Source organism: Rhinolophus hipposideros, assembly GCF_964194185.1.
Source record: "Rhinolophus hipposideros genome assembly, chromosome: 26".
Classification (NCBI taxonomy): Eukaryota; Metazoa; Chordata; class Mammalia; order Chiroptera; family Rhinolophidae; genus Rhinolophus; species Rhinolophus hipposideros.
In genome coordinates, this window is record NC_138072.1 from 17,176,641 (window position 1) to 17,190,856 (window position 14,216).

Sequence of the window (14,216 nt, forward strand, 5' to 3'; positions counted from 1 at the left end):
GGTATTATTTCTTACATCCCTGTGTAGAGTGAAAAATATAAAAGGAGCAGAAAGGATAAATGATACAAATAACTATGACAACTGAAATATTTAGCAGAATGCTGTGATCAGGTAGATACTTTGTTTTCTCAGGGTCAGAGTTGGGCACTAGGTCCCTTGTTAGCTAACCTGGAATCGTATGTGGAGTTTTGGCAGTGACAGTGCCATGCATCTTCTCCCCTCGTAGAATATAAAATAATGTTACTGATATAAATAAAGACTCCATTTTAAAATCCCATCATAAAGACACTATTTTTCCTTTAGCTAAAAAGGCTTTAGACTTTTTTAGAAAAGGGTACAATATCTCTGTATCTTTTTATTTAAAAATGTCCGATGACTTTCATGTAGGAGAGGTGAGGGTGGTGTAGATGGGGGTGAATGGGGGGGCGTGATGCGGGGGCCTCTCCACCTGCAGCCTGTGTGTGATACGCAGCCGTGGTGGGTTTATCGTGTAACTTTTACATAAAGTTAATTACTAAGGTCAGTACTTCTTAGTTTTTCTGGTAAACATTCCCTGATTGTATAACATTACCCAACACCAGCCAGCCTTTGATACTGAGGGTCCTTATACTGTTGTTTTATCTTATTATCGATCCCAGCTTTTCACACCATGACACCCTTCTGTCTCTGAAAGGTGAAAGTAATTCTGTTTGCACACCTTTCTGACTATACTCATTTGTGACCTGATTAATTTACAGTTCTTTTTTTTTTCATTAAGTTGAATGTCAAAGTCTACCTGATTTATTTAGTATTTATTTGTTTGTTTATTTATTTATTCCTCTTCTTCCACCACCACCCCCACTCCGGTTCAAGCTGTTGATTCTCAGTCTAGTTGTATAGGACACAGCTCTCAGCCCATGCTGGTATTTTGAGCCTTGCGCTCCTCCCCGCTGAGACAGTCGGTCCCTGGTCGTTGGTTGGCCACTCTCAGCAGCGCACGGCAGCCCTGCTCCAGGGAGAGCTGTTGTTCACAATCTTAGCTGTAGAGGGCGCAGCTCACTGGCCCGAGTGGGGATTGAACTGGCGACTTCGGTGTTAGGAGCACGGCGCTCCAACCACCTGAGCCACCTGGCCGGCCCTTAATGTTTATTTTTTAACTTAAATTTTTATTTTCTGGAAAGTAGAAGTTATTGTGTAATTTTTAAAATTGTAAATTAAAAACTGGTTACATGCCCATCATATTTGGTGCTTTAATTCCATCTTATAATTACTACATAAGAAATGAAGAGGGACTTAAGGAAGTAAGGGAAGACAATTGACATATTTTAAGTGCCTACTCTGCACGAGGTGCTTTATTTATATGATCACATTTTTGTCATGACAAGAACATCCTGAAATAAATATTACCTTAAAAAAACCCCAAAAACCTAGGAGGTGAAACTAAGACCTAGAGAAATTAAGAAACTTTACCAGAGTCTCAGAACAAGTCTATGGCAGAAGTATGATTTGGACTCTGGTCTGTCTAACACTTGGCTTGAATGCATTTAGTCCTAGATGGGGTTCAGAGATGACAGCTCTCTTCAAGTAATGTTTAGTCAGCACCTACAGAAACATTGTGTTATGCCAAGTGTTACACATAGTAGGTTACTAGCAGACTCTCACTGTTCTCGAGAGTTGTGTTTTATGTACCAGTGGTACTTATGCAATAGCAGAGGGACAAGCATAGAGGTGGAATCCAGATGGCTGATTATTTGATAGAAATTTAATATTGGGTCAGTCACTTAACCACCCTGAGACTCAGAGTTCTGTCATCTGTGACATGAAGGAGTTAGACTGAGGGATCTCTACAGTCCTTTCTTCTAAAATTCAATGACTTGCTATCAGCAGCAGTTAATAATTTCTTGAAACATTCAGTCTATTGAGAGTTGATAATATAATTACCACTGTTGAGCACCTGTGTTCTATGTACTTTACATATATGTTGCTAATCCTGATCGCATTTTTGCAGGATACACTGTATCTCTCTTATAGCTGGGGAAACTAGGCTCATGGAGTTTGCCAGTCGTCATGCATCTGCTAAGGGATGGAACTGGAGGCGAAACCCACAGCTTTCAGGTTTCAAGGCCAGTGCTTTTTCCACACCACTGCTTACCTAAAGCGTCTCTGGTGGCCGTAGGCTCTCGAGATAAGAGGTTTTCTAGTGTGGGCAGTTCAGAGGTGTGGGCTTTCGATGGCTCTAGGCTAGTTTATATGTCAGGATCATGGGTCAAATCTTGTCATTCTCACCTACTACATGAAAGTATGATTCAGAGCTTCTGGACATTTCTATTTAAGGAAACTGAAGCTTACTACAGAGGATTCACTAGGATATGAAGATTTCAGCTTTGCTGTTCTAATTATATCACAGAAGTCATAGGAGAAACACTAATTTTTAGAGACAGAGTCATCTGGATATTTAGTATGAATTGTATGATCATTGCATTTTTAACAAATTGGACTTGAGGGGCACGTGTTTTGTTGCTCTCTCTGCAGTTATACACTAAATCACTACCTTTCAATCCCCCCCCCTATAGCTTCATGTTAACTTAAAAGCATATTTTGAGTAGAGTTACATAAGGCCCAAGACCACAGTGGTTTGGAAAGACCTTTAAGCTCTGGAATTTAGGGAAGATATAGAGGCATTCTTTTGGGTTGGAAATAATACATAATCAAGCAGATGCTAATGAAAAAATGAAATGTAGGGAAAGAGAAAAGAGAGTAGGGCGCCTGTGAGAAAGCTGTATAGAGGCGAGTACATTGCCCCTTTATTACAATAATGTTTCTGCACTATAATAAGGTCTTTCATTGCAAGTTCAGCTTTTTTCATTCATTTGTTTTGTGCTCTGCTTCCTGTTACTAATTGTCAGCACAATAGTCTTCCAACTATGAAGTCTCAGTGTCCTTTTGGACCAATTTGTCATTGTCTTTCTCCCTCACCCCCAACCCATGCACTCAGAATCTATTACTATGGTTACATTTTTAGACATTTGAAACATGCCAGAATTGTTCATGATAATTGAATCATCCAACCAGCAAGTTACTGCTTCCAAAAGCACGCCAATAAAGTTCCTATCTCTATAGGATACTCTTAGAACGTAATTAAAAATAAACTTACAATATTCTCTTTATAACATTATTTCATATACATTGTTTCCTTTGAGAGCTTGACAATCCTCCTCTGGAAATAGGACATTTTGTTAAAATATTTTTGTTAGCCTGTATTGTTTACAGATTCACAGTTTGCCTCATAGATTCTTTGGAAATCTGTGCCTTTCAGAAGTTACATTTTTTCCTACTAATGACTATTCTTATAGATGGTTTCAGTATGACTAAGGAATCAACAAGGTTGGCTTAGATTGACAAGCGTAAACAAGTCTGATACCATCCTCCAGACAACTGTAGTAACATGTTAATTAATGTTAGATTTTTAATGTTTTGACCAATAAAAATTTCAAATGTGCTCTCAGATTTGTACCAATAATCTAATATTTAACAGAAAGATATATTTTCAAATGTAATTTCTGTAAAGAAATCCTGAAACTGTATTACTCCTTAATAACTTATCTGTCACCTAGAACTTTCCCTCTCTTGTTGTCATATGATCAAAGTGCGCTGGGGCTTTTGAATGTAATATTCTCACAAGCCATGGCAATTATTCCTAATGCACGTATGCAAAACAACAAGCTTGGTCAATTTTCTTTGGGGAAAACTATTTCAATACTCTATATTTTGCCTCTCTATATCAATTTAATTGCAGAAAACTAGTGAAGTATATAAAGCTTGTTATAAAGAAGCATACTTTTATTACTCTTTCTTGTAAGCAGCTAGCATCCTTTAAACAGTATGTGACATATTAAGAAGACTTTAGAGCTAGAAAACCTGGACAAGAGACTCAGTTTTACAATCTTAATGACTTTAATGATATTGAACACGTGACTTAAAAATCACACAGCTTCTATTTTCTTACTTGTAAAGTAGAAATGATGAAAAAACGTTAGAGCTTCATTGGGAGGATTACATGAGAAACAATGCATATAAAATCTTTATGTTCTGGCGAAGCAACTGATAATATGCAAAAAGAATCACTTAGTTGTAATTTTAAAAAGAATAAATTTCGGGAAAAAACGTAATGGAAAGCAAAGTTTCCCTACTAACCTAATTGGGCAGAAGATTTAAGATGAGATTTTTTTGTTTGTTTGTTTTCTTTTCCTATTCTGTTAAAGGTGAATGAGCTGATTATTCCAAAATATGTTCTTGCAATCCATCATGAGGTGTTTTGTACTATAATAAAGACCCAGAGACCTCTTTATGGTTGTGGTTGAAACCTTTTAAAGTCAGGATAGCTTATTTGGTTAAGGATTGTGTAGCACACACCGTTCTTGTAGATAATGGTTTCGAGTGACTGGAAGTTAGGGAGTTGGGAAGGCAGCACTCAGTGTGTTTATTGTTTATTCACCATGGTGTCATTGATAAGCGACTATGAAGTAGTAAATACATAAGCAGAAATTGATGCAAATAGTTGTAACTTTGAGTTGATACAAAATAAACTGATTATTTTGCAGTGATACCTTTAAACTTCAGTGCCCAATGAAATAGTCTGAATTTAACTTGTGATAGTTTCTTTAACTAGAACTGCCTTTATTTTAGATATTTGTCTATATATTTTATATTTAAAAAAATTTTTTCACATTCAATCATTTAAGCCTTCTGTAGTTTATTTTGGTACATACATGGAGGAAATAATCTAGTGTTATTTTGCAGCGGGCTTCTGTATTTGACTTTTTATCATGAAAATTTTCAGACATGCATACAGATAAATAGAGAAAGTAGCTTATTGAATCCTTGTATATCCGTTACCTAGACTTAACAGTAAGCATTTACCATATTTGCACCATCATTTTGTTAAAATATTTAAATTATGATATCATGACCTTTTTACCCCTAAATTCTTGAGTATGAATTTCTGAACAATGAGGACATTTTCCAACATAATCACAGTACCACTATCTCACCTAATAAAATTTTAAAATCTTCAATATTATCTAATAGCAATTCATATTCAGATTTCCCTGGTTGTTGCCTAAAGCATCTTTTACAACTGGCTTATTTAAACCTGATACATTAAGGACCAAACATTGCATTTGATGGGTATGTCTCTAAGCCTCTCTAGTCTAGAAGAGTTTTGTGTCCTGTATCACCTCCCCCATCTCGGTTATATTCACTTATTAAGGAGACCAGGCTGTTTGTCCTGTGGATAGTCCCCCTCTTCTGGAATTCTCTGATGGTTGTTTCTGCGAGGTGCCATTTAACTTTTTCCTCTACCACTGTATTTCCTGTAAAATGGAAGTTCGATCTAATGATTCCGTTAAATTCACGTTCAGTATTTCTGTCAAAATGATTTTCTTGATGATTCTATGTGCTTCATATCACATCATGTCGGGAGGTACTTCATATTTGGTTGCCCATCTATTAGTGATGCTGTCATTGTTCGTTGGTTTCAGGCAGGGAAAGCTTGATCTCTCCATTATAAAGTTAGGTTTCCCCCTTTGTGGCTGACAGATAATCTGTGGGTTGACACATTGGCACCGTGCAACAGTCAGTTCTTCATTAGTTATTTACGTAATGATTTTAGCATCCACTGATGATCCTTGTCTGAACCGATTTTATTAGGTCTAGATTATCTTTTAGCGGTTTTTGAAAATGTGGTGTTAGTTAGCCAAGACACAAATTCGTTACTAGATGTGGCTAATGTTAGTCATGTATTCTTTCATTCTGTTTACTTATTTATTGGAGATCTGCTCTGTCTAGGCACAGTACTAAGTACCAAATGATAGGAATCTTGCCCTCAGGAAATTTTCAGTCTAAGATACATTCTTGTTGGATTGTTTAAAATTTGTTATCAAATTCCAGTTTCATCATACTTCAGTTATAAATTAGTTTTTCTTATTTAGGTAAAGCAAAAATAGTGCTCATGATTATTTTTCAGATTTCAACACAGCATTCAATAGTAAGCTATGTTGAAAGTGGTTAGATATCATCCTGTTTATGTCTGAATAATTCACTTCTATGTGTTTCATGGATTATGATCATAAATGAACTGCTTACTCTGGTTTATGAGTATAAAGGAGTGCTATGTTCCATTAAATCCGATGATGTGTATGTCTAATGAAATGAAAAATATTTACAACCTACTAAGTGAGCAAAGCACTTATGTAATAGATTCCTGATAGTCTCATTTTAAAACAATGCTTAGAAAAGAGCTGAAATCTATATAAAAACATTAACAATGGATATATTTGTGTATTTTTATTTTAGTTTTACCTACTTATGAATTTTTCTACAGTAAGCATGGGTGATTTGAATATGCATTTATGCAATGAGAATAAATGAAGAAATATGTTTAAAAACCAACTTGCCTACACAACACTGTGAATGTATTTAATGCCATAGAAATGTGCTCTTTAAAAATGGTGAACATGGTAAATTTTATGTTACGTGCTTGTTTGCTTCCTCCCTCCCACCACCAAAAAAGTCCAAAAGGCCGCGGCTATTATACGGCAACAAATAAAACCAAAACTAACTTGCTTGATCATGTATTTTGAGTCCACTCGATGTTTGCTTGACTCTTATAACTTTCTCTGTTAGTAAATGCCTCATTTATGTCTGTATCCTAATTATCCCACAGTGAGCACAGTATATTTTTAATTGAAATTTGAAGTGTGCAGAGAGTATGTACAGAACAGTTGTTCTAGGAGACTCTTGAGGTGTGTGGTTGTTTATGTAATCTGAAGGACAGACAAGATGGAGAAATGCTGATGGGGAAGAGGTTGGCTTTGAAATGTACTTTTGGTAAATGGTGGTATGTGTGGTGACCATATTCATTAAAGGAAAGTGTGTTAGAAGTTCACATTAACATATCGTGATACCAAATTTAATTTTAATCCACAAATAGTAGCCTATGGTAAAGTTTATGATAATTAAGTCAAAATTTGAAACGTGTATCATAAAGTGAAAAACATCTTTTAGAGTGAAATATAACTTTAGTAACCCAGTCTTACTCTTGTCGTTTGTAGAATATTTTATGTTATAAAATGTAAGAACTTGTGTTCTCTCCTGTTTCCTTGGACAGAGAAGGGTATGTTAATTCTGGGTAATAGGTAAATGGTTCTGACACAAATAGCCAGAAACATGGAGCTGGATCGATGCAGGTTTGGGAATCACTTTGCCATCATTAGTAACTGGAAACTTTTATTATCATTGCCTTTATTTGTATTGCAGGGGGTGCGACCCAGCAGTGAAAGGACCCAAGGCTCTGCTGCCCTCCTTCCTTCTCCTTTCTCTTCTGTTCCTCATTCTAAACCACTTCCCCCCACATGCCTGCTTGGAGAAGTAAAAGGTGCCAGATCAGGACCCTGCTAGGGGACAATCCTCATCCCTAACCATCCCTATGCTGTGTTCAGAGCCAGGAGCAAACACATCTGGGCCCTCTGCCTCCTCAAACATTGTTGACCGGTGAAAATTATCCCGGATGTTTTTGTAGGAGAAAAGGTGTCATAGAAGCACGGGGAAGATACTGGAAGCTGTAGAAGAGGGAATGCACGGTCCCATCACTTCGACAGATAAGATTCCTGATTTTTTTTTTTAAGGCGATTTTTGTAGTGTATATTCTCTCCCAAAGATCATGGAATTTAAATTCACATAGACTTGGGAGTCAATCTTCTATACTTACTTACAAGCTGTGTATTTTGGAGCATGTGATTTAACTGGTCTCAGTCTCTATTAGCTCATTTATAAAATGGAGGATAATGCCATAACACCTCTTAGATTTATCCTTCACATGAAATGAGTAACATTACTAACCACCACCACCAGCCTGGATCCACCTAGGCTTGCTGTCCCCAGGGCACCTGCTACACCTATGACATTTGCCTCTCAGTGGATTGAATGAATCTCTTTAAGGTTGATGTGTTGAGGCTTAATTGGGCACTATTCCTTTTTGTTCCTGGATAGTAACAAAAGAAAAGAAATGCCTTTCTTTTAAACAAGAGAAAAAAAAGAAATGCCTTTCTTTTAAACAAAAGAAAAAAAAATGCCTTTTGCCCCTTTAAAGAATATCCACAATAATATTATAACTGGGGTCTTAAAAATAAACTCTGTTTATAATTAGAAATAGGACCTATTATTATGCCTTTGTTTTTCACATTGAATGTTAGTAGGATTTATTTTTAAAAGAATGAAGTTAGTACTTAAAACAGGTAAAGAGGTTGAAATAAAATTTACTCGTTTAAGTAAAATCCGAACACTTGATATCCAGAACAATTCGTTTTGGTATATAGTTTTGGATGGGGCATACTGTAGTTCCTTTAATTGACTTTTAGGTTTACAGAGAAATTACAGCTCTGAATAAACTTGGCTGTCTATGGTTCAGAATGGTGTAAAGTAAACAGTAAGTTTGAAATTTAGCTTGTAGTTTAACTTGGTCATGTGAGTTTAACTCATATAAGTATCTAACTTAAATACTGGTGTAACAAATTACTGAAAAGTATTCATGGGTTACGATATAATGAAAGTTAGTTACGGGCATTTTATATAAGACGCTTGATTTATTCACGTGTATTAAATGGTTCCAGAAATCACAGATTATCATTTGATCAATAGGTTTGTAGAATCCCAGCTGAAATTTCCACTTTTGTTTTTAAATTTTAAATTTGCCTAGCTTTAATTGGGAGTCTTTATATAACTAAAATGAAAATATTCTTCTGAGAAAGTATTGACTATTTATTAACCACCATCCACTTTAAGAAATCCCCTTTAAGAACAGGAGTCCCCTTTAAAAAGAAGAGTTTTTAGACATGAACCATGTTCTGAGAACTTGCGTGGCATATTTTTCTTCATTGTACAGAGAGCTGTGGGGTGTGTTCATGGTTCCAGAGTCCAGCTAACATAAGAGAACCCATGTTTTTATGTTTACCGGCTCACTTGTTTTAACATGGTATTTTGAACTTTCAGCTGTTGTGAATTCGGACTCAGGTCTTTAGTTACCTTTGTGTATGTGTAGCGGTGAACCTGAGACATGTGGGAGACTCTTCTCTTGGTTTTGACCCAACTACCATTGGAATATCCCGAACCAGCTTTAGGTAGCTGCTTCTCTCTTCTCTCAATCGAATGGGTATTTAGAAATTGGATTCATTTGTAGAGTATTTTATACTAAAACCTATGAAATTCATTTGTAGAGTATTTCATACTAAAACCTATGAAATATGGGTTTATTTCCATTATACTTCTTGTTCATAATTGCATGTAACATTTTTGTTGAGCTGGAGGACCTGATGAAAACCTTTATACCATGAGTGAAGTAGTACTTTATAATTACATGTGGAGAATGATAATAATAGAGTTTGGCATGTGCTGTGAGCTTGTAGAATTCCTTACTGCGCCCAGAAGCTTGTATAGTGAGTGCATGGCCCTTAGCTGTCATTTCGTACATGTGGTTGAGTCCATGAATACTTAGCAAATTTAATCAAAGTAGCCAAGCTGTGCATAACTACTTATATTATTTTAATATTTTCCCAGGCCATCCTATATAAAAATACAAATATTTTTTTCTAAACAGTTCCTTTTCAGTGGTCTGCTTGGGAATGGTAATTAAAGTAATAACCTTTATCATTTTTTAAATCACAGTAATTGGTAATCACTTGGAATCTCATATGTAGTAATTTAAATAGCTCTTAAAATGATAGGGTTGGGAAGTTCTTTAAATTATAGCATTTACACATTAGGTATAGTGTTGGAAAATGCTTCATTTAATATTTAACTTTACTTTCTGATAGTGCTTGTAAAGATGAGAAACGTGGGGGTGTAGAGATATAAAGTGTTTCGCCTAGGATCACACAGCTGAGAGTATGACAGAGGCGGGATTTGAGTCTGGTATTGTAATTTTAAAGTCTGTTCTCTTAGTTACCTTGATACCACCACAATGGGAACCTTAAATAAACCTCAAATAGGTGAACCTTAGATGGAACATTCCTTCTTTTCTTTTCTGTTTTTCCTCTTTCCCTCTACTCCATAGTTCATTCTTGAGTATTCCTGTCAGGCCTGCCCCTCTTTTAAATGTCTGTCCTCTATTCTTTACATTAAAAGCCAGTTGGTCAGATGTTCAATCATCAAACATTTACTCTGTACCCTTACGTTCTGTCACTGGCTTAGGTGCCATGAGGAAGAGTTATGCACATAATTCCTAACTTTGAAGCAACTTACCTAGCTAGGACATCAAATGAACACATATTAGACACCTATAAGACAGTGGCGTTTTATAAAGAAGTAAATGGGAAGGAACAGTGGGCTTCAGAGACAATCACATTAGGTCTGGTTTTAGGCATTGGGCAGTGAGAGTCTGAAGTAGATTTTGCATCACTGGAAAAGCCAGGTAATAGCAAATACTAACACTATCAGAAGGGAAGATCTTCCATGTTTTCAGTCTGGATGATGGAAACATTAGGAAACCAGGAGGAGGAACAGATTTAGTGGAAAAAATTCCTGTGTTTGGTTTTAGGTGTGGTACCAGTAATTCAACGATGTAGAAATATCCACTGTATAGTTAGGTATGTCTGTTATAAAATAGAAATCCAAGAGGGAAAGAGGTTTGGCTTTTGATATTGTTGAGCTGAGAGATGATGGCTGAAACCATGAAAATTGTTAGAAAAAAGAAGAAACCTAAGCAGAGATCCTTGGGTGAATGATCTCTTTTAGTGTTGTGTCGATAAAGAATTAGTTCAACGTGGTTAATGACTTGGTCCTATAAACACATAGAAATTGTAGTTGCCAGTTGCTAATGATGGAGATAGGACAAAACAGCACCGAGAAAGCAGTTGAACTTTTCAACTAAGGGCAAGTTAGTTTCTTTCAAAAGAGCAGTGTCAGCAGACAGCGCTACTCTACTTTCTCTGGTCCAATACCACGTATCCTCATAAAGTCTGGCTCAGTCCAGTCCTAATAATAATAGCTAATATTCAAAACTTAGTGTGTGTCACACCCTATGCTAAATGTTATACTGATTTATTAATCCTCATACCAATTTTTTTGATGTAGATACTCTTATTGTTTCTCATTGAATACTTGAAGGCCAGAGAGGTTAATTAACTTACATGATTGCATTGGTAATGGTAGGGAAAAGAAACAATGAATTCAGCCAGACACACTGGTGTTAGAATCCATACTTTTCGCCACTACACTGTTGTGTTTTGGTCCTTTTCTTTGAAATCTCCCTAGATGTTCCCTGGCAGAATTTATCACTTTCTGGCTGACTGGCTCTAGGGGCTGCGATTACTAAGAGTTATAGGTGGCATGTATTGTCAAAGGGCTCATAATCTAGGTAGAGATAAGGACACCTTCTTAAAGTGGTAAATAATAGAAGATAGTCTATTTTTCACTTTGCAGTGAAAAATGAGGGATACAATAATAAGTTATGAGAATATGGCAGTGGGGGTGAGCAGGAATGGTCAGTGTAGGACCAGGTTGTCATAAAAGGCTTTGTGGAAGGAGTAGGATTTGACCTGGATCTTAAAGAACAGGTATTCTTTTGACTGTTGGTGATTGCGTATGGATAGGAATAAAACAAATGGAAAGCATTCCAGATAGCAAGAACAGCTGCAGCAAAGATATTGCTATAGGAAAGAGCAACAAGGTGTATTTGGGGAAGGTTATGTAGTCCAGTTTGGCTGGTTCGTAGGGCACTTGGCTGGAATGGGTGACGGATTGGAAAGGAGTACGGAGGTCTGAGTGTGACAGCCTGGAGGGGAGAGCCGTCGAAGGCTGTGAGGTCACAGTGGTTTTGGTTAGGATAGAACTCTATTGTTTTCAACTGTTTATTTCTTGGTTTAAGTGTAAGTATATTCAAAGAGACATTTTATTTTCTTTTTAGAATGCCAGTTAATGAAAACAGAACGACCAAAGCCAAACACATTTATTATCAGATGTCTCCAGTGGACCACTGTCATAGAGAGGACATTTCATGTAGATACTCCAGAGGAAAGGTAAGAAACTCATTTTTTTCCCCATTTTGTGAAAAAGCAACAATAGTCTAAAGATGGGTGTGTACCTGACGTCACCATTTGTAAATATATGTAAATATATTTGTAAAATGCTATAGTCCCTTAATTATTACTCTGGTATAATAAATAACAGAGGCTTGCAAACTTCGCAATCACAACCTCTAGAAGTTCTGTAAGATACACTTCTTAAAAGAAAACAGAACATTAAAAAGTTAAAATACGAATTAAAAAACACATTTTTATAACCAAACTACCTTTTAAAAAAGAATTGTGGATTGATTGTGTTCATACTTGGAATTCCAAGGGTAGAGATAGCAAAAGATTTTAAGTATCATACCACTGGGCTAGTGGCTGCCAGGATATTACTGAGAAGGATGCTGAGATTGGGTCTAAGCTCAGTGAGAAAAAAAATACCAGGAATGATTGGCACTAAAGATGGAGTGACAGCACATTCCTAACCCGCTCACCTGCTTCACCAGCACCACATTTTCAACCTCCTGATCGACTACCAATTTCTACAACCCTCCCCACCCCCATGTTCTGTTTAATACCCTTTTATCTGGTAGCTCTGACAGAGTTAGGTCCAGCAACCACAGCCACAAAATCATTTTCCTGCACATATGTTATCATATTTGATCCAAATCAGCAACTTGGTGAAGTTAAATATTATTAGCCTTATTTTCCAAATGAATAAATTAGGTCTTAAGAAACTTGTGTAAGATTAAAAAGAAACCAACAAAAACAAACTCTTCCAAAAACCTAGTAAATAGTAAAGTGGTTTTTTATGAAGTACTTTTTTGATCAATAAACAGTAAATGGTAATGTATGATTACTTTAGGGGAAAAAAGAAAGAAAAACAGAAAAGAACTAGAAATTACTCATAATTCTAATTCCATAACCAGAGTTCAGGACTGGTATTTTCTTTTATGCACTTCCAATCTTATTCTATGAGATGTATTTGGGTAATTAGTATGCATTGAATTCTGGGTGTCTTCCCCACGCACCCCATCTTCCCTGGGCTTTTGAGTATGCTGAGTCCTCTGTTTGCTTATACCTTAACCCGTGTGGGCTAATTCCTATGTGTATTTCCTATGTATATTTCAGATCTGACCTTAAAATGTCGTATTTCCTCCAGACCTTCTCTGACTCGTGTAGACTAGGTAGGCGCCCCCTGCTATACATTTAGCTGTCTCCTTGTATCTTTTATATCAGGTATATCACTACTATAATCTTAGTTTTCCTTGTTCACTAAACTATAGATTCTTGACTGGCAAGGATGATGTCTTCCTTGCTGATTATTTTATCTTTAACACACAGTTCAGGGTCTGCCATACTATTTGTTGACTTGTTGAATGAATGGAACTTTTCTCATGTCAATATATATTCTTTGAAACTATTAGTCTTCATAGATTCATAACACCCCATGAAACATGATTCATTTTGCCATTTGTGTTTGCAAAGCTGGACTTAAATCACATCTTAAGACTTTAAAAAAGTTTGCTGTCCCTGCAATATCCCACTATTCTGAATAGTCAATCATTTTTGATTTTCTTTTTTCAGATCGAATGATATTCCATTCTATGTTTATGCCATATTTTCTTTATCTGTTCATTTGTCCATGGACATTTGAGTTGTTTCCACTTCTTGGCTGTTTTGAATAATGCTGCAGTGAGTGTGGGAATGCAGATATCTCTTCGAGATCCTGATTTCATTTTTTTTTTCCGGATAAATATGAGCCCAGAAGTGGAATTGCTGGAGGCTACGGTAGTTTTATTTTTAATTTTTTGAAGAACCTCCAGAATGTTTTTTATAGTGGTTGCACCAATTCCAACAGCAGTGCATAGGAGTTTCAATTTCTCTACATTCTCACCGACACTTGGTATTTTCTGTTTCTTGTTTGTTTTTATGATCATCCTAACAGGTGAGGTGGTATCTCATGTGGTTTCACCTTACATTTTTTCATGTATCTGTTTATCATTTGTATGTCTTCTTTGGAGAAATGTCTATTCAAGTTTTTTGGCCACTTTTAAACTGGATTATTTGGTTTTTTGCTATTGAGTTGTACGAGTTCCTTACATGTTTTCAGTGTTAAGTCCTTATCAGATATACATTTTCTCTCATTCCATAGATTGTGTTTTCACTCTTGAT

The 14,216-nt window shown here is 36.2% G+C and overlaps 1 protein-coding gene across 10 annotated transcripts in view; it reads left to right on the forward strand.

Annotated features, from left to right (window-relative positions):
• Positions 1-14,216, forward strand: part of AKT3 (AKT serine/threonine kinase 3) — a 254,412-nt gene that overhangs the window by 142,002 nt on the left and 98,194 nt on the right. For 9 of the 10 annotated variants that reach the window (XM_081039287.1, XM_081039285.1, XM_081039288.1 and 6 more), the window contains one exon: positions 11,939-12,050. In XM_081039287.1, the coding sequence (XP_080895413.1) occupies positions 11,939-12,050 (112 nt within the window). Of the gene's footprint in view, positions 1-9,033; positions 9,156-11,938; positions 12,051-14,216 lie in introns of those variants that run through there. The other variant, XM_081039289.1, reaches the window with a different exon arrangement.